This window comes from Heptranchias perlo, unplaced genomic scaffold (genome assembly GCF_035084215.1).
Source record: "Heptranchias perlo isolate sHepPer1 unplaced genomic scaffold, sHepPer1.hap1 HAP1_SCAFFOLD_223, whole genome shotgun sequence".
In the NCBI taxonomy this organism is placed as follows: domain Eukaryota; kingdom Metazoa; phylum Chordata; class Chondrichthyes; order Hexanchiformes; family Hexanchidae; genus Heptranchias; species Heptranchias perlo.
The window spans coordinates 213,333-222,456 of NW_027139237.1; the positions used below are offsets into that span (position 1 = coordinate 213,333).

A 9,124-nucleotide genomic window follows, 5' to 3' on the forward strand; every position below is an offset into this window, starting at 1 on the left:
CGCTTGATTGGCACCTCATCCACCACCCTAAACATTCACTCCCTTCACCACCGGCGCACTGTGGCTGCAGTGTGTACCATCCACAGGATGCACTGCAGCAACTCGCCAAGGCTTCTTCGACAGCACCTCCCAAACCCGCGACCTCTACCACCTAGAAGGACAAGGGCAGCAGGTACATGGGAACAACACCACCTGCACGTTCCCCTCCAAGTCACACACCATCCCGACTTGGAAATATATCGGCCGTTCCTTCATCGTCGCTGGGTCAAAATCCTGGAACTCCCTTCCTAACAGCACTGTGGGAGAACCTTCACCACACGGACTGCAGCGGTTCAAGAAGGCGGCTCACCACCACCTTCTCAAGGGCAATTAGGGATGGGCAATAAATGCCGGCCTCGCCAGTGATGCCCACATCCCATAAACGAAGAAAAAAAGACCCCACCTGCACCGACAGGGGGATAGTCTCCACACGTCCTGACTCGGGGGAATCTATCGTCCTCTCCTTTTCTGTTGAGGATAGAGTTTCTCTCAGTGTTCATCTGGTGGGTCCACATCTCACCCACCTGTGAGGCGTCTCTCAGCCACTCACCTCTGCTAGTTTCACGGCTCCCTTATCTCCGATTTGATTGTAAGCCAGAGAGAGCCACAGAAGAGTCCGATTCAAACGTAAACCCTGCGGAGAAAGGGAACAGAAATCTGCACATGAACCATCTCCACAGACTGCAGGGTGCGTGTGGGGAGAGAGAGACTGCAGGGTGTGTGTGTGGAGAGAGAGAGACTGCAGGGTGTGTGTGGGGAGAGAGAGACTGCAGGGTGTGTGTGGGGAGAGAGAGACTGCAGGGTGTGTGTGGGGAGAGAGAGACTGCAGGGTGTGTGGGGAGAGAGAGAGACTGCAGGGTGTGTGGGGAGAGAGAGACTGCAGGGTGTGTGTGGGGAGAGAGAGACTGCAGGGTGTGTGTGGGGAGAGAGAGACTGCAGGGTGTGTGGGGAGAGAGAGAGACTGCAGGGTGTGTGGGGAGAGAGAGACTGCAGGGTGTGTGTGGGGAGAGAGAGACTGCAAGGTGTGTGGGGAGAGAGAGAGACTGCAGGGTGTGTGGGGAGAGAGAGACTGCAGGGAGGGTGTGGGGAGAGAGAGAGAGACTGCAGGGTGTGTGTGGGGAGAGAGAGAGACTGCAGGGTGTGTGTGGGGAGAGAGAAACTGCAGGGTGTGTGTGGGGAGAGAGAGACTGCAGGGTGTGTGGGGAGAGAAAGAGACTGCAGGGTGTGTGGGGAGAGAGACTGCAGGGTGTGTGTGGGGAGAGAGAGAGACTGCAGGGTGTGTGTGTGGGGAGAGAGAGAGACTGCAGGGTGTGTGTGGGGAGAGAGAGACTGCAGGGTGTGTGGGGAGAGAGAGAGACTGCAGGGTGTGTGGGGAGAGAGAGAGACTGCAGGGTGTGTGGGGAGAGAGAGAGACTGCAGGGTGTGTGTGGGGAGAGAGAGAGACTGCAGGGTGTGTGTGGGGAGAGAGAGAGACTGCAGGGTGTGTGTGGGGAGAGAGAGAGACTGCAGGGTGTGTGTGGGGAGAGAGAAACTGCAGGGTGTGTGGGGAGAGAGAGAGACTGCAGGGTGTGTGTGGGGAGAGAGAGAGAGACTGCAGGGTGTGTGTGGGGAGAGAGAGAGAGACTGCAGGGTGTGTGTGGGGAGAGAGAGAGAGACTGCAGGGTGTGTGGGGAGAGAGAGAGAGACTGCAGGGTGTGTGTGGGGAGAGAGAAACTGCAGGGTGTGTGGGGAGAGAGAGAGACTGCAGGGTGTGTGTGGAGAGAGAGAGAGACTGCAGGGTGTGTGTGGGGAGAGAGAAACTGCAGGGTGTGTGTGGGGAGAGAGAAACTGCAGGGTGTGTGGGGAGAGAGAGACTGCAGGGTGTGTGTGTGTGGAGAGAGAGAGAGACTGCAGGGTGTGTGTGGAGAGAGAGAGACTGCAGGGTGTGTGTGGGGAGAGAGACTGCAGGGTGTGTGTGGGGAGAGAGAGAGACTGCAGGGTGTGTGTGGGGAGAGAGAAACTGCAGGGTGTGTGGGGAGAGAGAGAGACTGCAGGGTGTGTGTGGGGAGAGAGAGAGACTGCAGGGTGTGTGTGTGTGGAGAGAGAGAGACTGCAGGGTGTGTGTGGGGAGAGAGACTGCAGGGTGTGTGTGGAGAGAGAGCGACTGCAGGGTGTGTGGGGAGAGAGAGAGAGACTGCAGGGTGTGTGTGGGGAGAGAGACTGCAGGGTGTGTGTGGGGAGAGAGAGACTGCAGGGTGTGTGTGGGGAGAGAGACTGCAGGGTGTGTGGGGAGAGAGAGACTGCAGGGTGTGTGTGGGGAGAGAGAGACTGCAGGGTGTGTGTGGGGAGAGAGAGACTGCAGGGTGTGTGTGTGGAGAGAGAGAGACTGCAGGGTGTGTGGGGAGAGAGAGACTGCAGGGTGTGTGTGGGGAGAGAGAGACTGCAGGGTGTGTGTGGGGAGAGAGAAACTGCAGGGTGTGTGGGGAGAGAGAGAGACTGCAGGGTGTGTGTGTGTGGAGAGAGAGAGACTGCAGGGTGTGTGTGGGGAGAGAGACTGCAGGGTTTGTGTGGAGAGAGAGAGACTGCAGGGTGTGTGGGGAGAGAGAGAGACTGCAGGGTGTGTGTGGGGAGAGAGACTGCAGGGTGTGTGTGGAGAGAGAGAGAGACTGCAGGGTGTGTGTGGGGAGAGAGAGAGACTGCAGGGTGTGTGTGGGGAGAGAGAGAGACTGCAGGGTGTGTGGGGAGAGAGAGACTGCAGGGTGTGTGTGGGGAGAGAGAGACTGCAGGGTGTGTGTGGGGAGAGAGAGACTGCAGGGTGTGTGGGGAGAGAGAGACTGCAGGGTGTGTGGGGAGAGAGAGACTGCAAGGGTGTGTGTGTGGGGAGAGAGAGAGACTGCAGGGTGTGTGTGTGGGGAGAGAGAGACTGCAGGGTGTGTGGGGAGAGAGAGACTGCAGGGTGTGTGTGGGGAGAGAGAGAGACTGCAGGGTGTGTGTGTGGGGAGAGAGAGACTGCAGGGTGTGTGTGGGGAGAGAGACTGCAGGGTGTGTGTGGGGAGAGAGAGAGACTGCAGAGTGTGTGTGGGGAGAGAGAGACTGCAGGGTGTGTGTGTGGGGAGAGAGAGACTGCAGGGTGTGTGTGGGGAGAGAGAGAGACTGCAGGGTGTATGTGTGGGGAGAGAGAGACTGCAGGGTGTGTGTGTGTGGGGAGAGAGAGAGACTGCAGGGTGTGTGTATGTGGAGAGAGAGAGACTGCAGGGTGTGTGTGGGGAGAGAGACTGCAGGGTGTGTGTGGAGAGAGAGAGACTGCAGGGTGTGTGGGGAGAGAGAGAGAGACTGCAGGGTGTGTGTGGGGAGAGAGAGAGAGACTGCAGGGTGTGTGTGGGGAGAGAGAGAGAGACTGCAGGGTGTGTGGGGAGAGAGACTGCAGGGTGTGTGTGTGGAGAGAGAGACTGCAGGGTGTGTGTGGGGAGAGAGAGACTGCAGGGTGTGTGTGGGGAGAGAGAGACTGCAGGGTGTGTGTGGGGAGAGAGAGACTGCAGGGTGTGTGTGGGGAGAGAGAGACTGCAGGGTGTGTGTGGGGTGAGAGAGACTGCAGGGTGTGTGTGGGGAGAGAGAGAGACTGCAGGGTGTGTGGGGAGAGAGAGACTGCAGGGTGTGTGTGGGGAGAGAGAGACTGCAGGGTGTGTGTGGGGAGAGAGAGACTGCAGGGTGTGTGTGGGGAGAGAGACTGCAGGGTGTGTGTGGAGAGAGAGAGACTGCAGGGTGTGTGTGGGGAGAGAGAGACTGCAGGGTGTGTGGGGAGAGAGAGAGACTGCAGGGTGTGTGTGTGTGGAGAGAGAGAGACTGCAGGGTGTGTGTGGGGAGAGAGACTGCAGGGTGTGTGTGGAGAGAGAGAGACTGCAGGGTGTGTGGGGAGAGAGAGAGACTGCAGGGTGTGTGTGGGGAGAGAGACTGCAGGGTGTGTGTGGAGAGAGAGAGAGACTGCAGGGTGTGTGTGGGGAGAGAGAGAGACTGCAGGGTGTGTGGGGAGAGAGAGACTGCAGGGTGTGTGTGGGGAGAGAGAGACTGCAGGGTGTGTGTGGGGAGAGAGAGACTGCAGGGTGTGTGTGGGGAGAGAGACTGCAGGGTGTGTGTGGAGAGAGAGAGACTGCAGGGTGTGTGTGGGGAGAGAGAGACTGCAGGGTGTGTGGGGAGAGAGAGACTGCAGGGTGTGTGGGGAGAGAGAGACTGCAAGGGTGTGTGTGTGGGGAGAGAGAGAGACTGCAGGGTGTGTGTGTGGGGAGAGAGAGACTGCAGGGTGTGTGGGGAGAGAGAGACTGCAGGGTGTGTGGGGAGAGAGAGACTGCAGGGTGTGTGTGGGGAGAGAGAGAGACTGCAGGGTGTGTGTGTGGGGAGAGAGAGACTGCAGGGTGTGTGTGGGGAGAGAGACTGCAGGGTGTGTGTGGGGAGAGAGAGAGACTGCAGAGTGTGTGTGGGGAGAGAGAGACTGCAGGGTGTGTGTGTGGGGAGAGAGAGACTGCAGGGTGTGTGTGTGGGGAGAGAGAGAGACTGCAGGGTGTGTGTGTGGGGAGAGAGAGACTGCAGGGTGTGTGTGTGGGGAGAGAGAGAGACTGCAGGGTGTGTGTGTGGGGAGAGAGAGAGACTGCAGGGTGTGTGTGTGGGGAGAGAGAGACTGCAGGGTGTGTGTGTGGGGAGAGAGAGAGACTGCAGGGTGTGTGTGGGGAGAGAGAGACTGCAGGGTGTGTGGGGAGAGAGAGACTGCAGGGTGTGTGTGGAGAGAGAGAGACTGCAGGGTGTGTGGGGAGAGAGAGAGACTGCAGGGTGTGTGTGGGGAGAGTGAGACTGCAGGGTGTGTGGGGAGAGAGAGACTGCAGGGTGTGTGGGGAGAGAGAGACTGCAAGGGTGTGTGTGTGGGGAGAGAGACTGCAGGGTGTGTGTGGGGAGAGAGAGACTGCAGGGTGTGTGGGGAGAGAGACTGCAGGGTGTGTGTGGGGAGAGAGACTGCAGGGTGTGTGTGGGGAGAGAGAGAGACTGCAGGGTGTGTGGGGAGAGAGAGAGACTGCAGGGTGTGTGGGGAGAGAGAGAGACTGCAGGGTGTGTGGGGAGAGAGAGAGACTGCAGGGTGTGTGGGGAGAGAGAGAGACTGCAGGGTGTGTGGGGAGAGAGAGACTGCAGGGTGTGTGGGGAGAGAGAGAGACTGCAGGGTGTGTGTGGGGAGAGAGAGACTGCAGGGTGTGTGTGTGGAGAGAGAGACTGCAGGGTGTGTGTGGGGAGAGAGAGACTGCAGGGTGTGTGTGGGGAGAGAGAGAGACTGCAGGGTATGTGTGTGGAGAGAGAGACTGCAGGGTGTGTGTGGGGAGAGAGAGACTGCAGGGTGTGTGTGGGGAGAGAGAGACTGCAGGGTGTGTGTGGGGAGAGGGAGAGACTGCAGGGTGTGTGTGGGGAGAGAGAGACTGCAGGGTGTGTGTGTGGGGAGAGAGACTGCAGGGTGTGTGGGGAGAGAGAGAGACTGCAGGGTGTGTGTGGGGAGAGAGAGAGACTGCAGGGTGTGTGTGTGTGTGAGAGTAGAGGTGTGTGTGAGGGTGTGTGTGAGTGGGCGTTTGAGTGGGTGTGAGAGTGGGTGTGTGAGAGTGGGTGTGTGAGAGTGGGTGTGAGAGTGGGTGTGAGAGTGGGTGTGAGAGTGGGTGTGGGGAGACTGCAGTGTGAGTATGTGAGTGAGTGTGAGAGTGGGTGTGAGAGTGGGTGTGAGAGTGGGTGTGAGAGTGGGTGTGAGTGGGTGTGAGAGTGGGTGTGAGTGGGTGTGAGAGTGGGTGTGAGTGGATGTGTGAGAGTGGGTGTGAGAGTGGGTGTGAGAGTGGGTGTGGGGAGACTGCAGTGTGAGTATGTGAGTGAGTGTGAGAGTGGGTGTGAGAGTGGGTGTGTGAGAGTGGGTGTGAGAGTGGGTGTGAGTGGGTGTGTGAGAGTGGGTGTGAGAGTGGGTGTGAGAGTGGGTGTGAGAGTGGGTGTGAGTGGATGTGTGAGAGTGGGTGTGAGAGTGGGTGTGAGAGTGGGTGTGAGTGGATGTGTGAGAGTGGGTGTGAGAGTGGGTGTGTGAGAGTGGGTGTGAGAGTGGGTGTGAGTGGATGTGTGAGAGTGGGTGTGAGAGTGGGTGTGAGTGGATGTGTGAGAGTGGGTGTGAGAGTGGGTGTGAGTGGGTGAGAGTGGGTGTGAGTGGGTGTGAGAGTGGGTGTGTGAGAGTGGGTGTGAGAGTGGGTGTGAGTGGATGTGTGAGAGTGGGTGTGAGAGTGGGTGTGAGAGTGGGTGTGAGTGGATGTGTGAGAGTGGGTGTGAGAGTGGGTGTGAGAGTGGGTGTGAGAGTGGGTGTGAGAGTGGGTGTGAGAGTGGGTGTGAGAGTGGGTGTGAGTGGATGTGTGAGAGTGGGTGTGAGAGTGGGTGTGAGTGGGTGAGAGTGGGTGTGAGAGTGGGTGTGAGAGTGGGTGTGAGAGTGGGTGTGAGTGGGTGTGTGAGAGTGGGTGTGAGTGGGTGTGAGAGTGGGTGTGAGAGGGTGTGAGAGTGGGTGTGAGAGTGGGTGAGAGTGGGTGTGAGAGTGGGTGTGAGAGTGGGTGTGAGTGGGTGTGAGAGTGGGTGTGAGTGGGTGTGAGAGTGGGTGTGAGAGTAGGTGTGAGTGGGTGAGAGAGTGGGTGAGAGTGCGTGTGAGAGTGGGTGTGAGAGTGGGTGTGAGTAGGTGTGAGAGTGGGTGTGAGTGGGTGTGAGAGTGGGTGTGAGTGGGTGAGAGTGGGTGTGAGTAGGTGTGAGAGTGGGTGTGAGAGTGGGTGTGTGAGTAGGTGTCAGAGTGGGTGTGAGTGTGGGTGTGAGTGGGTGTGAGTGGGTGTGAGAGTGGGTGTGAGTGGGTGTGAGAGTGGGTGTGGGGAGACTGCAGTCTCCCAGCTCTGCCGATAATATCAGTTTTGGGAAATCCCGTTCCTTACGTCTGCAATGTACCCGGCTCCTTGGTCTGTGATGTGATTGAAGGCGAGGCTTAACGACAGCAGGTTCTTGTTGTGTTTTTTAATGGTGGAGAGTGCCTCTCCGATCAGCTTCGCACCAACATCGTCGATATTGTTGTTTCTCAACGTTACATGTTGGATTCTGCAAAATAAAGGAGACCAGAATGGGATGGTGACCCGGGGACCGGGCTATCAGCTCACTTGGCTTAGCACTGACTGCAATATTGCGAACACGGGTACAGAAAACAGTCCAATATGGGCTCAGCCTTGGCTCAGTGGCAGCGCGCTCGCCTCTGAGTGAGAAGGTCATAGGTCAAAGAATCACAGAATCTTACAGCACAGGAGGCCATTCAGCCCATCGTGCCTGTACCAGATCTTTGAAAGAGCTATCCCATTAATCCCACTGCCCTGCTTTTTCCCCATATCCCTGCAAATTAGCCCTCTTCCAGCACATGTCCAATTGCCTTTTGAAAGTTCCTATGGAATCTGCTCCCACCACCCTTTCAGGGAGTGCCTTCCAGATCATAACAACCCTCTGAGTGCAAACATTTCTCCTCGTTTCCCCTCAAGGTCGTTTGCAAATTATCTTCAATCTGTGTCCTCTGGTTCCCGACCCTCCTGCCACTGGAAACAGTTTCTCCTTATTTACTCTATCAAAACCCCTCATGATTTTGAACCCCTCGATTAAATCTCCCCTTAACCTTCTCTGCTCGAAGGAGAACAATCCCAGCTTCTCCAGTCTCTCCACATAACTGAAGTCCCTCATCCCTGGTACCATTCTAGTAAATCTCCTCTGCACCCTCTCCAAGGCCTTGACATCCTTCCTAAAGTGTGGTGCCCAGAATTGGACACAATACTCCAGCTGGGGACTAACCAGTGATTTATAAAGGTTTAGTATAACGTCCTTGTTTTTATATTCAATGGCCCTATATATAAAGCCAAGTGTCCCATACACTTTCTTAACCACCTTAACAACTCACCCTGCCACCTTCAAAGATTTGTGAATAAGCACCCCAGGTCCCTCTGCTCTTGCACCCCCCTCAATATGGTACCATTTCGATTCTACAGCCTCTCCATGTTGTTCCTCCCAAACTTCACACTTCTCCGCATTAAATTTCATCCGCCATGTGTCTGCCCATTTCACCAGTCTGTCTCTGTCCTCCTGAAGTCTGTTACTATCCTCCTCGCTGTTTACTACGTTGCCAAGTTTTATGTCATCTTCAAACTTTGAAATTGTACTCCCTATACCCAAGTCCAGGTCATTAATATATAACAAGAAAAGCAGTGGTCCTAATACCGACCCCTGGGGGACCCCACTGTATACTTCCCTCCGGTCAGAAAAACATCCATTCACCACTACTCTCTGCCTCCTATCCCTGAACCAATTACGTACCCAAGTTACCACTGGCCCTTTAATCCCACGTGTTTCTATTTTTTGAATAAGTCTCTTATGTGGCACTTTATCAAATGCCTTTTGAAAGTCCATATACACATCTACCGCACTCCCCTCATCAACCCTCTGTTACTCATCAAAGAACTCAATCAGATTAGTCAGACATGAGTTGCCTTTTACAAATCCGTGCTTTCTGCCCATGCCTCTCCAAGTGAGAATTAATTTGTCCTTGACGATGGTCTCGAGTAGTTTTCCCACCACTGATGTTAGATTGACTGGCCTGTAGTTACCAGGTTTATCCCTCTCCCCCTTTTTGAACAGGGGTGTAACATTTTACAATCGTCCAGTCCTCTGGCACCACTCCCATATCCAAGGTAGCTTCTGCTATCTCCACCCTTACTACCCTCAGCAACCTCGGATGCATCCCATCTGGACCGGGTGACTGGATAACTTTGGAAGATGCCAACCTGTTTAGCACCTCCTTTCTATCTATTCTTATCCTTTTTCAATTTCCCCCTGCACTCTCTGTATTCGGCCTGGTTCTCTACTGTATTCTGTACCTGATATTTGTCATAAACCTCCTTTTTCTGTTTTATTCTAACCTCTATTTCCTGTCATCCAGGGAGCTCTAGCTTGGGATGCCCCATCTATCCTCCTTATGGGAATGTGCTTGGTCTGTACCCTTGAAGACCTGCCATTGCTCATTTACTGTTTTATTGGCCAACCT

The 9,124-nt window shown here is 55.7% G+C and overlaps 1 protein-coding gene across 1 annotated transcript in view; it reads right to left on the reverse strand.

Moving 5' to 3' along the window:
- LOC137310130 (leucine-rich repeat-containing protein 71-like) overlaps positions 1 to 8,124 on the reverse strand; it is a 114,376-nt gene extending 106,252 nt beyond the window's left edge. The window contains exons 1-3 of the mRNA XM_067978100.1: positions 7,985 to 8,124; positions 6,987 to 7,146; positions 590 to 673 (exon numbers count right to left, since the gene is read on the reverse strand). Of these exons, the coding sequence (XP_067834201.1) occupies positions 590 to 673; positions 6,987 to 7,146; positions 7,985 to 8,124 (384 nt within the window). The remainder of the gene's footprint in view (positions 1 to 589; positions 674 to 6,986; positions 7,147 to 7,984) is intronic.
- Between the last annotated feature and the right edge of the window lie 1,000 nt (positions 8,125 to 9,124).